This window comes from Salvelinus fontinalis, chromosome 27 (assembly GCF_029448725.1).
Source record: "Salvelinus fontinalis isolate EN_2023a chromosome 27, ASM2944872v1, whole genome shotgun sequence".
Taxonomy (NCBI): domain Eukaryota; kingdom Metazoa; phylum Chordata; class Actinopteri; order Salmoniformes; family Salmonidae; genus Salvelinus; species Salvelinus fontinalis.
In genome coordinates, this window is record NC_074691.1 from 30,980,432 (window position 1) to 31,002,035 (window position 21,604).

General features: G+C 43.6%; 1 protein-coding gene across 1 annotated transcript; it reads right to left on the reverse strand.

Moving 5' to 3' along the window:
- Positions 1-1,126: 1,126 nt before the first annotated feature.
- LOC129825449 (cytosolic 5'-nucleotidase 1A-like) lies at positions 1,127-19,996 on the reverse strand. The gene is made up of 6 exons (XM_055885559.1): positions 19,754-19,996; positions 19,451-19,624; positions 18,143-18,272; positions 16,873-16,995; positions 3,743-3,930; positions 1,127-2,617 (listed from the first exon to the last, which is right to left on the reverse strand). Exons 1-6 carry the CDS (start codon positions 19,904-19,906, stop codon positions 2,240-2,242), a joined length of 1,146 nt encoding a protein of 381 aa, XP_055741534.1. The 5' UTR covers positions 19,907-19,996; the 3' UTR covers positions 1,127-2,239.
- Positions 19,997-21,604: the final 1,608 nt, after the last annotated feature.

A 21,604-nucleotide genomic window follows, 5' to 3' on the forward strand; every position in this document is an offset into this window, starting at 1 on the left:
CAGGGTACGATGTGCCTCTAATCCTTTGTTATTAATTGTGTCTTAAACAAGCGACGCCTACTCAGTCCTCCTGGTGTCAGCAGCACCCAGAGTATCCATGGAAACTGCAGGCTGGGCCCAGCTCATGGAGAGATGCAGTCTGTTGCCCGACAGGCAGAAAATGCCTGATGTAAATAGTGTGAATGAGAGTGCACTCGGGTGGTGTGTTCTTGCAAGTGCATGGAAGAGAATATAAAACAAAGGTCTCGATCAACTCAAACAGGGGAACGATGACGTATGGAGGATTGTGCTCTAGAATCAGAATTAGTTTGTTAGATATTTGATTGGTTTAGTCTAGTTTTAAAACACAAGTGAATGTGCATGTGAGAGCAAAAACAATGCTAGAGCAAAGGTCAATGTAAACAACACAAACCAGTGGAAAAAAAGAATCTGCCATTTTGTATCCAGCAACACCATCTACCGGTGAGATTTGATAATACATAAAAACATGAATCAGTCATTCACATCTATTACAGTTCATATCAGGAAATCAGTCAGTTGAATTAAATTCATTAGGCCCTGATCTATGGATTTAACATGACTGGGCAAGGACGTAGGCCCACCCACTTGTTAGTAAGGCCCAGTCAATCAGATTGAGTTTTCCCCCACAAAGGGCTTTATTAGAGACAGAAATACTACTTAGTTTCACCGGCTGTCCGGGTGACTGGTCTCAGACGATCCCACAGGTGAAGAAACCGGATGTCGGGGGTCCTGGGCTGACGTGGTCTGCGGTTGTGAGGCCAGTTGTACGTACTGCCAAATTCTCTAGAACAACGTTGGAGGCGGCTTATGATATAGAAATGAACATTCAATTCTCTGGCAACAGCTCTGGTAGACATTCCTGCATTCAGCATGCCAATTGAATGCCCCTTCAAAACTTCATACATCTGTGGCATTGTGAGTGTGACAAAACTGCACTTTTTTTCCCAGCACAAGGTGCACCTGTGTAATGGTTGTGCTGTTTAATCAGCTTCTTGATATGCCACACCTGTCAGATGGATGGATTATCTTGGCAAAGGAGAAATGCTCACTAACAGGGATGTAAATGTATGCACCTTTGAGAGAAATAAGCTTTTTGTGCGTATGGAACATTTCTGGGATCTTTTATTTCAGCTCATGAAACATGGGAAAAACACTTTATATGTTGCATTATATAATGAACCCTTTAGAACCCTTTATGTTCAGTTAAAACTGAAAAAATAAACAAAGAATTGTGTATATTCAGCTGTAAACTATTTGGAACACAATGCCTGACACGTAACATTTTACTAGTGAAACAGATATGTTGAACTAGCTTGCTTGAGGTTTTGATATAACCATATAGCCTAATACAGCTTTTCTAAGAGCAAGGTGAGGTTTCTTACGTCTAAAAATTTGTATTATTAAATGTAATAAGAAAATGGAATAGATTAGAACAATGCATGGATAGTAAAAAGAATGATTGAATATTAAAGTGTTGCTTCTAAAGTTCAGTACCTTTCAACCAATATTTTTGTCGTGCTCACTGCTCACGAGCCAAAATGGGTCCCCGAAAAATATGCCCAATTGTGTACTACATCATCCATTTTGTGTGATGTCATGTCCTGCAAAAAAAAAATGCAATTCGTATAATATGGTACGAGTTTGTAAGTGCTTAAGATCCCGACTGCATCTAAGTATAAATAATAAATAATAATGTGTTAATGTCTGTTTTTGTATGGTGTGCAGTAAAACCAAAATGCATATTTTTTTGCAGCGCTTCATATCAATAACCATTCTACCTTGTAAGAGCTCCCTTTCATACGTTTACTAGAGTGCACATATCTAAAGATATAAAATACACTTTGCTAAATATACTTTTTGGAATTTGAACACACTATGACATTTTCATTTTTTTGAAATACATATTTTACCAAATACTGTTAAAGACTATAAGTGATGACGATGAGGATTGTAGGAAAGTGATTCTTTCTCTCCTTATGACAGAGAACGTTAGATGACATTGGTCCCTGATGTGAGTATTACATCTACAGTCCTAAACAATGTGTTTTTCTCTCCTGTTAATACAACATTCTCTGATAAAGATGTTTGTAATAAAGTGTAAAAAAGAGAAATAATACAAAACCCTGATAAACAATAAAGGTCCTACAGCTGATGACAGGGTTGTGTGCAACTAAGCATTTGCATAACGTATGATATCTCCCCACCACTAGGAGGCTCTTCACTTCTTGTCTTTGACATCTTTGTCAGGCTGCTCAATAAGTTCCCCCTTGTGATACTTCTGTCCGATGCCATAAGGCACGTGTGCAGCGATGGTCCCCAGCTCCTTGGCTCCCTCGATGTGGAACATCTGGTCGTCGAAAAATATGTGGGGCCGGATCATCTGCAGGAGGGGCCCTTTGGGGGCCCCGGCTAGGAACAGGGCTTCGTCGATCTCCAGGCCCCAGCTCCTGAGGGTCTTGAGGGCACGGGCCCCTGAGCTGGCTGCACTGCGGGCTGTTACCAGGTAGGTACGAATGGGGCAGGTCATACGCTCATTCTTGGCGTAGAACTTTCTCTGGAGCTTCCCCAGTGCCTCCAGGAAACACTTCAAGGGACCCTGAGAGAAACAAATGAGACATAGGGTTAGCATAGTATTGTTTTTACTTTCGTCCAAAATCAAAGTAAATAATACATATCAATGGGTTATTGGGATAGTCCCCTATTATAGATGGTCTTTAGATGCTCAAACTATCCCCAAGATATTAACTGCCAATGTTGATATGCAACAACTTGGTACGATTAAGGTAAGGGTTACGTCAGGGATTAGGTATAGTGGGATAGTTAGTTTAAAATCTATAACCCCTGTATACACTCTTCTAAAAAGGGGTTCTGTTAGGAATTTTGTTAATAAATAGTTAAAACAAATTCTAGCTTTAGATAAAACTATAACTAATTAAACTCTGCATGTCTGGGGAAAAGAGATTTGTGTTGTGGGTCATAAAATAAGCAGAAAGGGTCGTTAAACTATGGTTGAACTGACCCAACTTAGCCCTGAGGTGTTTAGATAACTTTTTAGGTCTTCTATTATCTTGAGTTGTCTGCTAAAGTGGTAATCAATTATAGTGAGCCTTCAGGATAAATGATTATATGGTGTTTCATGTGAGTGCCCTGTGAGGTTAGAATGAACTTTTGAACCTGTTTTCTATTTGTCAGGACAATGAGACTTAATTCTGTAATCTATGACATCATATCTTGTATATAAACCTGTGTTTATGATCAAATGGGAGCTTGCTCCGAGAATAAATTCTATTATCTAATTTTAATAAGACTGTATCCTGTCTATTTTAATGTTAATAAGTGTTGTACAAATTCTTATAAATAGACAGTTTGAATTTAATTAATGAGTATATTGTAGGATTCATTTAATTCCACTAACAGGTTCCAAAAGGGTTCTTCGGCTGTCCCCACAGGATAACCCTGTTTGGTTCCTGGTAGAACCCTTTTTGGTCCCGGGTAGAACCCTTTTGAGTTCCATGTAAAACCCTCTGTGGAAAGGGTTCTACCTGGAACCAAAAATGGTTTATCAAAGGGTTTCCTATGGGGACAGCCAAAGAACCCCTTTACATTGTAGATAGCCCATTTTTTCTAACAGTGTAGGAGACTCCAAATAAGGAAATCTGAAGAAAAAAAACATCTACATAAAATGTAGGCATGTAGTACTTCAGAATCCTCTCGTGATCACCTTTTTAAGAGGTATGTTCTCAAACTCCTGCTCGTGCTCAAAGAACTTATCCAGGCCACCTTGTTTCGCGATGATCTCCGACTCATCAGAGAAGAGGACAGCGTCTCCGTCAAAGGCTACTTTCAGCTGTGTGTCGGACAGCTGGTTTTCCACATCTCCAGATGTAAACATGGTCGCTGCAGCAATGCCTGTTTATAAAATATTATTAGGGTTTTATACATTCCCATAACAAATAATCTCATAATCTTTAAATATTAATAATAGTTAGTAATCTTTAAATATTTCTGTTCCAAAGAAACGTGTCCATAAACCAGAATACACTATTTTTTGTTGCTGGAATTTATTTGTTGCTTGAAGCAGCCAACCCCCTGGTCCTTGTCCTAGGAATTGGTCATTTTAGGGATTTGAATCTGGATTGGCTATTTCAGGCCTCAGATCAATTTAAGAGTATAACCTTGTTAGGTTCTTATTAATTGATTTAAGTCTTACTAATAACCCCCATAAATAGTGTCTAGTGCAGGTATGCCCAAACTGGGGTACACACAATGCCATCCGGGGAACGCAAAATAAAAATCTGATTCACATTTTTTTTAATGAAAATAAAAACACAATTAGTAGCCTCGTTTCACTGGCAAAAATAAAATGAAACCACTTAGTGATCAGCGAAGTAACAACACAATGTAAAATACAGGTAGCCTAGTCAAATAATTAACATTCAATCACATTAACCGTTACTCTCTCAGGGGAATTCCACTAACGGTCCGTATGTAGCCAAACGTAGCAGTTGCTCATTCCGTTGGCTTGAAAATGTATAAATGGTTAAAAAAAGTAAGGCCCGCATTCCAGCTCTACTGGTAGTACTGCTACTACCAGCAGTGCTATACCTGCACCTGTCGATGACACAAGTTGTTCTGCTTCCACGAGCACATCCAATGCTAGCATCAGTAATTCTACATTTGTTGTTAGCCAGCTAGCATGGACACTGACAGTTGTGAATCCGATGCAGCCGAAGAGCTACTGGCCCCTTACCCGGGAAAGCACCGAACAACAGGACATTGGACCGTTGAGGAGGCGCTAATACGATGAGCACTATATTGATTTGGGGTTCACTTATATTGGGAGTAGTGCCTTTCCTCAGCCACAGTGTGTTATATGTGCAAAAGTACTATGTCACAACTCGATGAATCCTTCACTCTTGCGCAGACATTTAGAAACAAACATGCCAATTTGAAAAATAAGCAGCGGGAGTTTTTTGAGCAAGAATTAAGATGACTTTCGAGTAGTAACACATGTATAAATGCAACAGATACCATTAATAAGAAGGAGCTAGAAGCGTCTTATATGGTGAGCTACCGAGTGGCTAGGACAGGCAAGTCCCATACTATTGTGGAGGACTTAGCTGCTGCTGAGGATATGGCTGGGACAATGCTGGGGGGAAAAGGCCCAAAAAACTACGACTTAATCAAACAACACGTCAGTGACATGGCAGGAGATGTTTTGAAACATACAACATACAACATATAAGCCAGTGAATTCTATGCATTACAACTGGATGAGTCAACAGACGTGGCAGACCTAGCACAGCTCCTGGTATATGTTACGGTTATGGGGGGGTCAATTAAGGAAGACATCCTCTTCAAAGGCAACCTGCCTAAATGACTACAGATCCGTAGCACTCACGTCCGTAGCCATGAAGTGTTTTGAAAGGCTGGTAAGGGCTCACAACACCATTATCCCAGAAACCCTAGACCCACTCCAATTTGCATACCGCCCAAACAGATCCACAGATGATGCAATCTCTATTGCACTCCACACTGCCCTTTCCTACCTGGACAAAAGGAACACTTATGTGAGAATGCTGTTCATTAACTACAGCTCAGCGTTCAACACCATAGTGCCCATGAAGCTCATCACTAAGCTAAGGATCCTGGGTCTAAACACCTCCCTCTGCAACTGGATCCTGGACTTCCTGATGGGCCGCCCCCAGGTGGTGAGGATAGGTAGCAACACATCTGCCACGCTGATCCTCAACATTGGAGCTCCCCAGGGGTGCGTGCTCAGTCCCCTCCTGTACTCCCTGTTCACCCATGACTGCATGGCCAGGCACGACTCCAACACGATCATTAAGTTTTCCGACGACACAACAGTGGTAGGCCTGATCACCGACAACGATGAGACAGCCCATAGGGAGGAGGTCCGAGACCTGGCTGGGAGGTGCCAGAATAACAACCTATCCCCCAACGTAACCAAGACTAAGAAGATGATTGTGGACTACAGGAAAAGGAGGACCGAGCACGCCCCCATTCTCATCGACGGGGCTGTAGTGGAGCAGGTTGAGAGCTTCAAGTTCCTTGGTGTCCACATCAACAACAAACTAGAATGGTCCAAACACACCAAGACAGTCGTGAAGAAGGCACAACAAAGCCTATTCCCCCTCAGGAAACTAAAAAGATTTGGCATGGGTCTTGAGATCCTCAAAAGGTTCTACAGCTGCAACATCGAGAGCATCCTGACTGGTTGCATCACTGCCTGGTAAGGCAATTTCTCGGCCTCGGGCTCGGCCTCTGACCGCAAGGCACAACAGAGGGTAGTGCGTATGGCCCAGTACATCACTGGGGCTAAGCTGCCTGCCAACCAGGACCTCTACACCAGGTGGTGTCAGAGGAAGGCCCTAAAAAATGTCATAGACCCCAGCCACCCCAGTCATAGACGGTTCTCTCTACTACCGCATGGCAAGCGGTACCGGAGTGCCAAGTCTATGACAAAAAGGCTTCTCAACAGTTTTTACCCCCAAGCCATAAGACTCCTGAACAGGTAATCAAATGGCTACCCGGACTATTCCCCCCCCCCCCGCAACCACTATTTTTACGCTGCTGCTACTCTCTGTTTATCATATATGCATAGTCACTTTAACTATATATTCATGTACATACTACCTCAATTGCCCCGACCAACCAGTGCTCCTGAACATTGGCTAACCGGGCTATCTGCATTATTTTACGCTACTGCTACTCTCTGTTCATCATCATCATTTCCCCCTCCTCCCTCTCTGCGGATGACTTCGTCAACCATTTTGAAAAGAAGGTTGACGATATCCGATCCTCGTTTGCTAAGTCAAACGACACCGCTGGTTTTGCTCACACTGCCCTAACCTGTGCTTTGACCTCTTTCTCCCCTCTCTCCCCAGATGAAATCTCGCGTCTTGTGACGGCCGGCCGCCCAACAACCTGCCCGCTTGACCCTATCCCCTCCTCTCTTCTCCAGACCATTTCCGGAGACGTTCTCCCTTACCTCACCTCGCTCATCAACTCATCCTTGACCGCTGGCTACGTCCCTTCCGTCTTCAAGAGAGCGAGAGTTGCACCCCTTCTGAAAAAACCTACACTCGATCCCTCCGATGTCAATAACTGCAGACCAGTATCCCTTCTTTCTTTTCTCTCCCAAACTCTTGAACGTGCCGTCCTTGGCCAGCTCTCCTGCTATCTCTCTCAGAATGACCTTCTTGATCCAAATCAGTCAGGTTTCAAGACTAGTCATTCAACTGAGACTGCTCTTCTCTGTGTCACGGAGGCGCTCCGCACTGCTAAAGCTAACTCTCTCTCCTCTGCTCTCATCCTTCTAGACCTATCGGCTGCCTTTGATACTGTGAACCATCAGATCCTCCTCTCCACCCTCTCCGAGTTGGGCATCTCCGGCGCGGCCCACGCTTGGATTGCGTCCTACCTGACAGGTCGCTCCTACCAGGTGGCGTGGCGAGAATCTGTCTCCTCACCACGTGCTCTCACCACTGGTGTCCCCCAGGGCTCTGTTCTAGGCCCTCTCCTATTCTCGCTATACACAAAGTCACTTGGCTCTGTCATAACCTCACATGGTCTCTCCTAACATTGCTATGCAGACGACACACAATTAATCTTCTCCTTTCCCCCTTCTGATAACCAGGTGGCGATTCGCATCTCTGCATGTCTGGCAGACATATCAGTGTGGATGACGGATCACCACCTCAAGCTGAACCTCGGCAAGACGGAGCTGCTCTTCCTCCCGGGGAAGGACTGCCCGTTCCATGATCTCGCCATCACGGTTGACAACTCCATTGTGTCCTCCTCCCAGAGCGCTAAGAACCTTGGCGTGATCCTGGACAACACCCTGCCGTTCTCAACTAACATCAAGGCGGTGGCCCGTTCCTGTAGGTTCATGCTCTACAACATCCGCAGAGTACGACCCTGCCTCACACAGGAAGCGGCGCAGGTCCTAATCCAGGCACTTGTCATCTCCCGTCTGGATTACTGCAACTCGCTGTTGGCTGGGCTCCCTGCCTGTGCCATTAAACCCCTACAACTCATCCAGAACGCCGCAGCCCGTCTGGTGTTCAACCTTCCCAAGTTCTCTCACGTCACCCCGCTCCTCCGCTCTCTCCACTGGCTTCCAGTTGAAGCTTGCATCCGCTACAAGACCATGGTGCTTGCCTACGGAGCTGTGAGGGGAACGGCACCTCTGTACCTTCAGGCTCTGATCAGGCCCTACACCCAAACAAGGGCACTGCGTTCATCCACCTCTGGCCTGCTCGCCTCCCTACCTCTGAGGGAGTACAGTTCCCGCTCAGCCCAGTCAAAACTGTTCGCTGCTCTGGCACCCCAATGGTGGAAAAAACTCCCTCACGACGCCAGGACAGCGGAGTCAATCACCACCTTCCGGAGACACCTGAAACCCCACCTCTTTAAGGAATACCTAGGATAGGATAAAGTAATCCTTCTACCCCCCCCCCCCCCCCCTAAAAGATTTAGATGCACTATTGTAAAGTGGCTGTTCCACTGGATATCATAAGGTGAATGCACCAATTTGTAAGTCACTCTGGATAAGAGCGTCTGCTAAATGACTTAAATGTAATGTAAATGTAAATATGCATAGTCACTTTAACCATATCTACATGTACATACTACCTCAATCAGCCTGACTAACCGGTGTCTGTATGTAGCCTCACTACTTTTATAGTCTCGCTACTGTATATAGCCTGTCTTTTTACTGTTGTTTTGTTTCTTTACTTACCTATTGTTCACCTAACACCTTTCTTGCACTATTGGATAGAGCCTGTAAGTAAGCATTTCACTCTACGGTCTACACCTGTTGTATTTGGCGCATGTGACAAATACACTTTGATTTGATTTGATAACCGGTGTCTGTATGTAGCCTCGCTACTTTTATAGCCTCGCTACTGTTATTTTCCACTGTCATTTTACTGTTGCTATATTTCTTTACTTACCTATTGTTCAGCTAATACATAGGAATAGAAATAGGTTCTGGACACTACAGTGAAAATGGTTAACTTTGTTAAAGCAAGGCCCCTGAACTCTCGTGTATTTTCTGCATTATGCAATGATATGGGCAGCGACCATGTAACGCTTTTGCAACATACTGAAATGCGCTGGTTGTCAAGGGGGAAAGTATTGACACTGTCACGCCCTGACCTTAGTATTATTTGTTTTATTTATTATTTTAGTTAGGTCAGGGTGTGACATGGGGTATGTGTGTATTTTGGGGTATTATATGGTAGAGGGGGTGTTGGTTGTAGTTTATGGTTTTGTGTTTAGTGTATGTATCTAGCTGTGTCTATGGGTGTGTAGTTTTCTAGGAAAGTCTATGGTGGCCGGAATGGGTTCTCAATTAGAGACAGCTGATTTCTGTTGTCTCTAATTGGGAGCCATATTTAAGGCTGCCATAGGCTTTAGCTGTTTGTGTGTCATTGTATATGTATATGTCGACGTAAGTAGTTTGTGTGTACACTTGCGTTTGAAGTTTCACGATCGTTTGTTGTTTTTGTTAGTGTTGTTTAAGTGTTTCGTGTTCATCTTCGTCGTTATAATTAAAGAAGATGTATTCATATCATGTTGCGCCTTGGTCCTCTCATTCATGTCAACACGATCGTGACAGAATGACCCACCAATCTACGACCAAGCAACATGACCAGCGGCAACAGGAGCAGCGCACGGAGGAATGGAAATGGGAGCGTAATCTGGACTACACTACGTGGGAGGAGATCGACAGGTGGGCGATCGACCCAGGGCGAGTGCCGGAGCCAGCCTGGGATTCTCTGGCGCAGTGTGAGGAGGGATACCGGCGAATGGAGGCAGCACGACAACGCGGTAGGAAGCCTGTGGGAAAACCCCAAAAATTTCTTGGGGGGGGGGCTTAAAGGGAGAGTGGCGAAGTCAGGTAGGAAACCTGCGCCTACTCCCTGTAATTACCGTGGAGAGCGAGAGTACGGGCAGACACCGTGTTACGCAGTAGAGCGCACGGTGTCTCCTGTACGTGTGCATAGCCCGGTGCGGGTTATTCCACCTCCCCGCACTGGCAGGGCTAGATTGAGTATTGAGCCGGATGTCATGATGCCGGCCCTACATATCTGGCCACCAGTGCGTCTCCTCGGGCCGGTTTACATGGCACCAGCCTTACGCATGGTGTCCCCGGTTCGCCTACATAGCCCGGTGCGGATTATTCCACCTCCCCGCACTGGTCGGGCAACGGGGAGCATTCAACCAGGTAAGGTTGGTCAGGCTCAATGCTCAAGGGAGCCAATACGCCTGCACGGTCCGGTATTTCCGGCGCCACCTCCCCGCCCCAGTTCAGTTCCACCAGTGCCTACACCACGTAACAGGCTTCCAGTGTGTCTCCAGAGCCCTGTTCCTCCTCCACGCACTTGTCCTATGGTGCGTGTCTCCAGTCCGGTACCACCAATTCCGGCACCACGCACTAAGCCTCCTGTGCGTCTCCAGAGTCCTGTGCATCCTGTTGCTGCTCCCCGCACTAGCCCTGAGATGCGTGTCCCCAGTCCGGTACCACTAGTTCCGGCCCCACGCACTAGGCCTAATGTGCGTCCCCAGGGTCCAGTATGCCCTGTTCCTTCTCCCCGCACTAGCCTGAAAGTGCGTGCCTTTAGCCCGGTGCCTCCAGTTCTGGCACCACGCACCAGGCCTACAGTGCGCCTCATCCGGCCAGAGCCATCCGTCTCCCCAGCGCCGTCTGAGCCATCCGTCTCCCCAGCGCCGTCTGAGCCATCCGTCTCCCCAGCGCCGTCTGAGCCATCCGTCTCCCCAGCGCCGTCTGAGCCATCCGTCTCCCCAGCGCCGTCTGAGCCATCCGTCTCCCCAGCGCCGTCTGAGCCATCCGTCTCCCCAGCGCCGTCTGAGCCATCCGTCTCCCCAGCGCCGTCTGAGCCTTCCGTCTGCCCAGCGCCGTCTGAGCCATCCGTCTGTCCAGAGCCATTAGAGCCGCCCGTCTGTCCCGAGCCGTCAGAGCCATTAGTCAGTCAGGAGCCGTCTGAGCCATTAGTCAGTCAGGAGCCGTCTGAGCCATTCGTCAGTCAGGATCTGCCAGAGCCGCCAACCAGACAGGATCTGCCAGAGCCGCCAACCAGACAGGATCTGCCAGAGCCGCCAACCAGACAGGATCTGCCAGAGCCGCCAACCAGACAGGATCTGCCAGAGCCGCCAACCAGACAGGATCTGCCAGAGCCGCCAACCAGACAGGATCTGCCAGAGCCGTCAGCCAGCCATGAGCGTCCAAATCCGTCAGCCAGCCATGAGCGTCCAGATCCGTCTGCCAGCCATGAGAAGCCGCATCCGTCAGCTAGCCATGAGCAGCCAGATCTGTCAGCCAGCCATGAGCCGTCCAACCAGGATTCGCTGGAGTCGTCATCCAGCCAGGATCTGCCCATTATCCTGGTGCTGCCCCTTATCCTGGTGCTGCCCCTTATCCTGGTGCTGCCCCTTATCCCGGTGCTGCCCCTTATCCCGGTGCTGCCCCTTATGACTATGGTGGGGTGGGGACCACGACCAGTGCCCGCCGCCGTGGAAGGTAGCCCACCCAGACCCTCCCCTAGACTATGTGCTGGTGCGCCCGGAGTTCGCACCTTAAGGGGGGGGTTATGTCACGCCCTGGCCTTAGTATTATTTGTTTTATTTATTATTTTAATTAGGTCAGGGTGTGACATGGGGTATGTGTGTATTTTGGGGTATTATATGGTAGAGGGGGTGTTGGTTGTAGTTTATTGTTTGTGTTTAGTGTATGTATCTAGCTGTGTCTATGGGTGTGTAGTTTTCTAGGAAAGTCTATGGTGGCCGGAATGGGTTCTCAATTAGAGACAGCTGATTTCTGTTGTCTCTAATTGGGAGCCATATTTAAAACCTGTTTGGGCTGCAAGCTGAATATTGAAAAAACTGGAAAATGTGTGCACATTTTCAAACGGCCTCCTAAGAAACTTTTTATTTTCCAATATGCATATATTTACTACTGTTGGATAGATAACAGTCTGTAGTTTCTAAAAAGGTTTGAATTGTTTCTCTAAGTCGAACAGAAATATTTTTACAGCCATTTTCCCAGCCGAATTGAGATTTACAAAATGCGATGTGTCTCTTTAAGACCTTCTCTATAAAAGGCCCTTTGACTTAGGACCATAGGGACACGTCACAGGCCTTCGTCAGGCTGTAATGCGGAAGTGAGAATTGAAAGGAGTCGAATATCTCGTCCATGGACTGAATAACACACCTTCTTGTGAGACCTGCGCAGTTAAAAAAAAATTCCGGGCGCGAAGGATAATTTGGTCTCGGCTTCTGGAACAAGGTAGATAAAGGTGAATATGATGTCTGACTACGATATTATTTGATACATGTCACAAAATCATCCTAAAGTATGTTTTTTCAATATACTTTAATTATATTATTGCAATTTATTCTGGACTTTAGATGTGATGCGACGGAAGAATTTTTTGAAGAAACGCTGTGTAGCGCCGCAATGCTATCGTGCTTGCTAACCAAAGAGGGAAATAATTCGTTCTGGAACCCAACTAAAGACTCTACTGGACATTGGACCCCGTTACAACATTCTGATGGAATATCAACAAAGATAAGACCCAATTTGGGATGCTTTTTCATATATCTGTTGAGCTGTGCTGTGCTAAGTGGGCTAACTGTGCTAGGCTAGCGCTTGACCAATGCTAGTGCTGACTTATGCTAGCTTATGTTGTTAGCTAATATAACGATATATTGTGTTTTCGCTGTAAAACACTTCAAAAATCGGAAATGTTGGCTTTATTCACACGATATCTGTCTTTCATTAGTTATCCACCATATGTTTTTCTGAAATGTTTTATGAGGTGTAATTAGTAGCCGACGTTGGTGTATGTATTTTCTCTGGCTACTCCCGTCTGGATTCAGACTCTAGCTATGTGTTAGCATTTTTGGGTAGCATCAATGTAAAACTGATTTATAGCTAAAATATGCACTTTTTATGAACAAAACATAGATTTATTGTGTAACATGTTATATGACTGTCATCTGAGGTAGTTTTTTCTGGGCTCTTTAGGTTGGTTTTAGTTTATTTCGGTTGGCTTGTGCATGCTACTTCAATCATAATTCATACTTCATAATCATATCCATACGTGTCTGTCCACTTTTGTATTTGGTGGTGAGCTAACATAAATGTATGTGGTGTTTTCTCTGTAAAACATTTAAAAAATCGGACATGTTGGCTGGATTGACAAGATGTTTATCTTTCAAATGCTGTATTGGACTTGTTAATGTGTAAAAGTTAAATATTTTTAAAAAATAGATTTTGAATTTCGCGCCCTGCAGCTGTTGTCATTGTCGTACCGAATTCGGGCTTGCAGCCCAAACAGGTTAAGTGTTTCGTGTTCATCTTCGTCGTTATAATTAAAGAAGATGTATTCATATCATGTTGCGCCTTGGTCCTCTCATTCATGTCAACACGATCGTGACAGACACGTTCTTTTAAATTGAGAGACAAGCTTAAAGTTTTCATTACTGACCATAATTTTCACTTGTCTGACCGCTTGCATGATGACGAGTTTCTCACACGACTGGCCTCTGGGTGATGTTTGTTCTCGCCTGAATAATCTGAATCTAGGACTACAGAGACTCTCCGCAACTATATTCAATGTGCGGCACAAAATTGAGGATATGATTAAGAAGTTGGAGCTCTGCTCTGTCTTGGTGTCTGCATTAAACAACACTAACAAAAACAATAAACGATCGTGAAACTTCAAACGCAAGTGTACACACAAACTACTTACGTCGACATATACAATGACCCACAAACAGCTAAAGCCGATGGCAGCCTTAACAAGGACCTCACACGGATCTTTCCACTATTGTATGATTTTTTTGTGTGCAAATTAACTCAAGCTTACGGACAATGTCAAATGTGATATAGCGAAGCACCTGAGTGAGTTGGGTGCGCAACTACGCAGGTACTTTCCTGAAAAGGATAACATAAACAACTTGATTCGTTATCCCTTTCATGCCGTGCCTCCAGTTCACTTACCGATATCTGAACAAGATAGCCTCATCGAAATTGCAACAAGCCGTTCTTTGAAAATTGAATTTAAATCAAAAGCCACTGCCAGATTTCTGGATTAGGCTGCGCTCAGAGTATCCTGCCTTAGCTAATAGCGCAGTTAAGACACTGATTCCCTTTGCAACCACGTACCTATGTGAGAGTGGATTCTCAGCCATCACTAGCATGAAAACGAAATACAGGCACAGACTGTGTGTGGGAAAAGACAGCGACTCTTTCCAATACAACCCAACATTGCAGAGTTATGTGCATCCTTTCAAGCACAACCTTCTCATTAACCTGTGGTGAATTATTCACAATTTTTGATGATCAAGTAAGGTTTTATATGTTAGATGGCTAAGAGCAAAATTATTGATTATTATATTATTATTTGTACCCTGGTCCTATAAGAGCTCTTTGTCACTTCCCACGAGCCGGGTTGTGACACACTCATTCTTATGTTTAATAAATATATTGTATAGTGTGTGTGTGGCAGGCTTACAATGATGGCAAAAAACATTTGAAAGTGCGCTGAGCCTGGTGCTGGAGGCGGTACGCAGCAGGAGGGGTGAATAAACATAAGTGCAACTGTAAGACAAACACATACATATACATACACATATATACAGTTGAAATCGGAAGTTTAGATACACCTTAGTCAAATACATTTAAACTCAGTTTCACAATTCCTGACATTTAATCCAAGTAAAAATTCCCTGTTTTAGGTCAGTAAGATCATCACTTTATTTTAAGAATGTGAAATGTCAGTATAATAGTAGAGATAATTATTTATTTCAGCTTTTATTTCTTTCATCACATTCCCAGTGGGTCAGAAGTTACATACACTCAATTTGTATTTAGTAGCATTGCCTTTAAATTGTTTAACTTCGGTCAAATGTTTCAGGCAGCCTTCCACAAGCTTCAACAATAAGTTGGGTGAATTTTGGCCCATTCTTCCTGCCAGAGCTGGTATAACTGAGTCAGGTTTCTAGGCCTCCATGCTCGCACACACTTTTTCATTTCTGCCCACAAATGTTCTATGGGATTGTGAGGTCAGGGCTTTGTGATGGCCACTCCAATACCTTGACTTTGTTGTCCTTAAGCCATTTTGCCACAACTTTGGAAGTATGCTTGGGGTCATTGTCCATTTGGAAGACCCATTTGCGACCAAGCTTTAACTTCCTGACTGATGTCTTGAGATGTTGCTTCAATATATCCACATCATTTTCCATCCTCATGATGCCATCTACTTTGTGAAGTGCACCAGTCCCTCCTGCAACAAAGCACCCCCACAACATGATACTGTCACCTCCGTGCTTCACGGTTGGGATGGTGTTCTTCGGCTTGCAAGCATCCCCCTTTTTCCTCCAAACATAAAGATGGTCATTATGGCCAAACAGTTCTATTTTTGTTTCATCAGACCAGAAGACGTTTCTCCAAAAAGTACGATCTTTGTCCCCATGTGTAGTTGCAACCCATAGTCTGGCTTTTTTATGGCGATTTTGGAGCAGTGGCTTCTCCTTGCTGTGTGGCCTTTCAGGTTATGTCAATATAGGACTCGTTTTACTGTGGATATAGATACTTTTGTACCGGTTTCCTCCAGCATATTCACAAGGTCCTCTGCTGTTGTTCTGGGATTGATTTGCACTTTTCGCACCAAAGTACGTTCATCTCTAGGAGACAGAACGAGTCTCCTTCCTGAGCGGTATGATGGCTGCGTGGACCCATGGTGTTTATACTTGCGTACTATTGTTTGAACAGATGAATGTGGTACCTTCAAGCATTTGGAATTTGCTCCCAAGCATGAAGCAGACTTGTGGAGGTCTACAATGTTTTTTCTGAGGTCTTGGCTGATTTCTGTTGAGTTTCCGATGATGTCAAGCAAAGAGGCACTGAGTTTGAAGGTAGGCCTTGAAATACATCCACAGGTGCACCTCCAATTGACTCAAATGATAGCGATTAGCCTATCAGAAACTTCTAAAGCCATGACATCATTTTCTGGAATGTTTCAAGCTGTTTAAAGGCACAGTCAACTTAGTGTATGTAAACTTCTGACCCACTGGAATTGTGATACAGTAAATTATAAGTTAAATAATCTGTCTGTAAACAATTGTTATAAAAATGACTTGTGTCATGCACAAAGTAGATGTCCCTCCGACTTCCCAAACTATAGTTTGATAAACAAGAAATTTGTGGAGAGGTTGAAAAACAAGTTTTAATGACTCCAACTTAAGTGTATGTAAACTTCCGACTTCAACTGTATTGTATTATATATATATATACACACACACACACACACATATACACATACATACATACATACATACATACATACATACATACATACATACATACATACATACATACATACATACATACATACATACATACATACATACATACATACATAACAAAGACAGTACATTATGAAGATAAAACTGCTTCTCCAATTAAAATCCCTGATCACACTTGTAGGCCGTGTCATGGCAACGTTGGCTAAATAAGCTCATGCATGAATACGTAAATACGATACAGGTTCATTGTAATGGCTAGGATGGAATATATGGAAGGGTAACAAACACATCACACCACATGTTTGACCACGTTCCATTGATTCCATTACAGCCATTACAATGAGTCACAACAGCATCATCCATGCATTACAGCTGTAGGCTATACTATAAAGTGTTACCACAATGTACATCTACAGTTGTTGACTTAGCACCCATGCTAAGCTAAACCAGTTAAATCCCTAGAGGCCAAAAAACAATGGCATCACCACCTACCCTCCTCAATGGCCTCGGTGACTTTCTCTCCATCCTTGGAGAGGTACAGGTTGGTCATGTAGGCCTTCAGATAGCCAATGGGGCTTTGCCCTCCGGTCATACAGAATCTCTCAATAGTTAAATCTGTCAGATAGACGAAACAACAAAAACATTTTCACCGTATAGAAATGTGATGTATAGTTATCATGGTGGTAGCCAAAGATGGCCACTACATATCATGAACAACAGGCATAAACAATAAAAACAACATATTTGGTCAAAAGAGCAGCATTAAAGCTGCAAAATTTAACTTTTTGGTGACCCAACCAAATGCACATAGTTATGAGTTATAGATCTTTCATTCTCATTGAAAGCAAGTCTAACAAGCGGTAGATATCTTCTATTTGTATGCTTCCCGTTAAGTAAATTTGTTTCATCTTTTACTTTCAGTTTTGTATACCAGGTGAAAATACAATATTTTTGTTTATGGAAAATATATTTCACAGCAGTTTAGATACTCATTGTTCTGTTTGTTTCTAATTTTTTTGAATTTTAGCAACAAGGAAATGACGGAGCGATTTCTGCCTATTGTACCTTTTAAATTGTATGTCCAATCATTCAATGGACCCTAAGAAAGAGCACCACCAACTGTTGTTGGTATAAATATATAGGTACAACTGTCCCAGAGTCCCGGTAAGACGTCTGATAACAAGCAGGAGATAAGGATACATACAATCCACACTTTATTGCCTATTCACCAAACAGACACACACGACTTTACAGAGGGAACTAGTAGTATTGATAGTGTATAGTGTCAAAGATGCTTGGTCAGGGAATGTCCAAAGTCAGAAATGTTCGTGTAGAAGGTCCAGAAATTAGTTAAGGTGGTGCAGGGTTCTTATGACATGTTGTCTCTGCAACCCTAAGTTCAAAGATTGTGTTGCAGGTTTGAAATCCCCACCAAGTACAGCCTGTGATTGACTGACCAGGTCACATTAATCTAACCGGGGGAGAGTGTTCTGGAAGGGCATTTTGCAACCCCCTAGCAACAGAGTAGCCAGGGCCAGAGGTGTGAAGCCGGGGGATGGTAACCGCTGCTGGTCTGGAGTTTCTCTCTAAAGTTTGTGTCTCTGTGTCCCAGGGCCAGAGAGAGGGTTTGAGATAGGGTTTTTAAAAACCCCCACACTTTATATTCCAAAACAGGTGTGTCTTATAACATTGTAGGCGTGGCTGTAAGATTGCAGTACGCGTGGCAGAGCATGTATGCGTGTTGTATGCGTGTTTTACGGACCGTAGTGGTTGATGCTGTTGATGAGGCGCACCCCGACCTGGGCGTGGTTATTAGTCATCAGGACGATATCAAACAGTTCCTCACTGTCGGGGTAGAGCTGCCTCAGTCTGGAGTTCACCGTCATCAGAGCCTGCAGTGTGTGTGTGTGTTTTCAGGGATTAAGAAACGATGACACAACCTGGCTGGTTTGACTAGACCAACTACAACCTGGCTGGTGTGCACTAGACTAGACTGACTACAACCTGGCTGGTTTGTACTAGACTAGACCAACTACAACCTGACTGGTTTGTACTAGACAAACTACAACCTGGCTGGTTTGTACTAGACTAGACCAACTACAACCTGGCTGGTTTGTACTAGACAAACTACAACCTGGCTGGTGTGTACTAGACTAGACCAACTACAACCTGGCTAGTTTGTACTAGACAAACTACAACCTGGCTGGTGTGTACTAGACTAGACCAACTACAACCTGGCTAGTTTGTACTAGACAAACTACAACCTGGCTAGTTTGTACTAGACCAACTACAACCTGGCTAGTTTGTACTAGACCAACTACAACCTGGCTAGTTTGTACTAGACTAGACCGACTACAACCTGGCTGGTTTGTACTAGACCGACTACAACCTGGCTAGTTTGTACTAGACTAGACCGACTACAACCTGGCTGGTGTGTACTAGACTAGACCGACTACAACCTGGCTGGTGTGTACTAGACTAGACCAACTACAACCTGGCTGGTGTGTACTAGACTGAAATCCACGGCTCCAATAAGCCACGGCTCCAATCTGATAGACAGCCACCTCTACAATATATCATCAAAAATGCTCAAAACTGAACACCTCCCATCACAAAAATGTTCCTTTTCAAACCTTTACACAAGGGTTCCTCCAATTAACTTTTCAGAGGGGTTCCTCAAGGAAACCTTTTTCAACTGGAAAGGTTCTGTAGGTGTGGCAACCCTAAAGGTTATTCCAGGCACCTTTACTTCTAAGAGTATAGAGCAGCTTAAATAGGGAAAAACAAGAATATTCTGCCAAAGTGTCATTCAAGCATTGATGTGTAGATGGTGCCTAATAGTGGGAAACAACATTGCTTATTGTAATTCTGAGCAAAACACTATTCTAGATACATTACACAAATTCCATCTAGGCCTAAAGGCATTGGCAACACAGAGTGAATGAGGTTTCCCTTTCACCTACAATACAGAATCTATATGAAGTCGTAGCACAACCCCACGCTGTGATACTCCCATGTACAGACATGGAGGTAGGCCATATCTATAGTTAATTCAATCCCTGTAATATACCTTCACAAGGGGAAACGCAACACCTGGCATGAGCGGTTCATTCTCGTTCTTTTGTTGATTCATGTAAGCCATATACTTCTCGACTCCCTCTTCCTCATAGATCTTCCTTTCCTCAACCATGTTGAACAGGGTGCGAGAGGAGACAGCGATTGTCACGGCATTTTGGGGTTTGGGCTATTTGGAAAGCAAGATTATGAAGCAAAAGTTTTGATGAAAGAAATTACCAATATTGTACATCTAAAGATAATGATTTTATAGGCAAAAGGCAAGCAACAGCTGCAAATGTAAAAATGTAGCACTTACGGGTTTAGGTTTCTTTGTTTTTAAGCTGTCAGAACAGGCTTTTGATGCTGCCCAGTCCTTTTCCTCTCCAGTGTGAGTGGCTGCTGGATTGGTAGGTTTGATTTCACTCATATTTGGCCTGGGATGGAAAAGTTCTAGGTCTGGTAGATCCATAACACTGATTCCAAATGTAGATGATCAGAACAAACAATGACAGGCACGTTTATGGAAATGTTTGGATGGGCGCGCCTACAGTAACTCTGTTGTTCAGCATTCTCTTACATCAGAACTGACATGTCATATAACTCGCAAACACTCATGGGACAGGCCGAAGGTCACTCTGACTATCACTGTTTTGCCAGTTCACTTCACCTATTTTGTGGTCTGAGTCTTCTTTGCATTCACATTGTTATGTTTAGAAAGGAACCAAGATCTTTTTCCAACATTCACTCAATGCACTATGGGTGCAGGACAAGCCATTCCATCAGAACGTGTTATCGGACTGCTATATATACCTACTTACATTTTGGAAGCTAATAGATTGTATTTAGTTAAAAGATGAGACATAATAATTGTAATCAGAATATACAATTAACATATAAATATTATTAGTAACAGAATAAATAGCAGAAGAATAACTGCAGATTAAATAATGCTGTAATTGAAATCTGTATGCCCAATGTAGGCTACTGCCACTTTAAGAGCTAGAAATAATTGTATACCCTATTTTGTGATTCTCATCAATTATGTTGTTGTCTTCATGACCAATCTACTTTGCTGCTAGCTATTTGTAATGTTTTGTCTGCTGAGAGCTGTCCTCACATAATCGCATGGTTTGCTTTCACCGTAAAGTATTTTTGAAATCTGACACGCCGGCCTGATTACAACACGTTAAGCTGTGTTTTGGTGTGATGCACTTGTGATTTCATGAAAATTAAATATTTTTAGAAATGTAATTTGAATTTGGCGCTCTGCAATTCACCGGATGTAGACGAAAATGATCCCGCTAAAGGGATCTGTGCGGCAGACGTTGACAGTTATTTCTATTGTCTCTTTTTGGTCCATTTAGATTGTAAATTGTATACAAAAAAAATGTAAAAAATTTTATAGTTAAAAAATTTCATGTTTTACTGTGACTTGTAGGCTCCTAAGTGGACCATAAGGTTAGAAACCAAACCAAATTTACCTCTCTGTGCTAGTATTTTAGCGTGCCCAAAGTAAACTGCCTGCTACTCAGGCCCAGAAGCTAGGATATGCATATTATTAGTAGATTTGGATAGAAAACACTCTGAAGTTTCTAAAACTGTTTGAATAATGTTTGTGAGTATAACAGAACTGATTTGGAAGGTGAAACCCCGAGCACAATCCATCCATGGAAAACATTTTTGAGGTCAATCTGGTTTCTATGGCAAGCCCGTTTTAATAGAAATATGCTTGCAGTTCCTATGGCTTCCACCAGATGTCAACAGTCTTTAGAAATTGGTTGATGTTTTTCCTTTGAGTAATGAATAAGTAGCCCTTTCCTTTCTGGGTGTATAGCCAAGCGTAACAATGGTTTGTACCATGTTTTGTGCTGCTACCATGTTGTGTTGCTGCCATGCTGTGTTGTCATGTGCTGCTACCTTGTTATATTGTTGTCTTAGGTCTCTCTTTATGTAGTGTTGTGTTGTCTCTCTTGTCGTGATGTGTGTTTTGTCCTATATTTATATATATATATTTTTTTTTTAATCCCAGCCCCCGTCCCCGCAGGAGGCCTTTTGACTTTTGGTAGGCCGTCATTGTAAATAAGAATTTGTTCTTAACTGACTGCCTAGTTAAATAATGGTTAAATAAAAAAATAAAAAAAGGCAAATGACAGCCCACTTGGCGTTT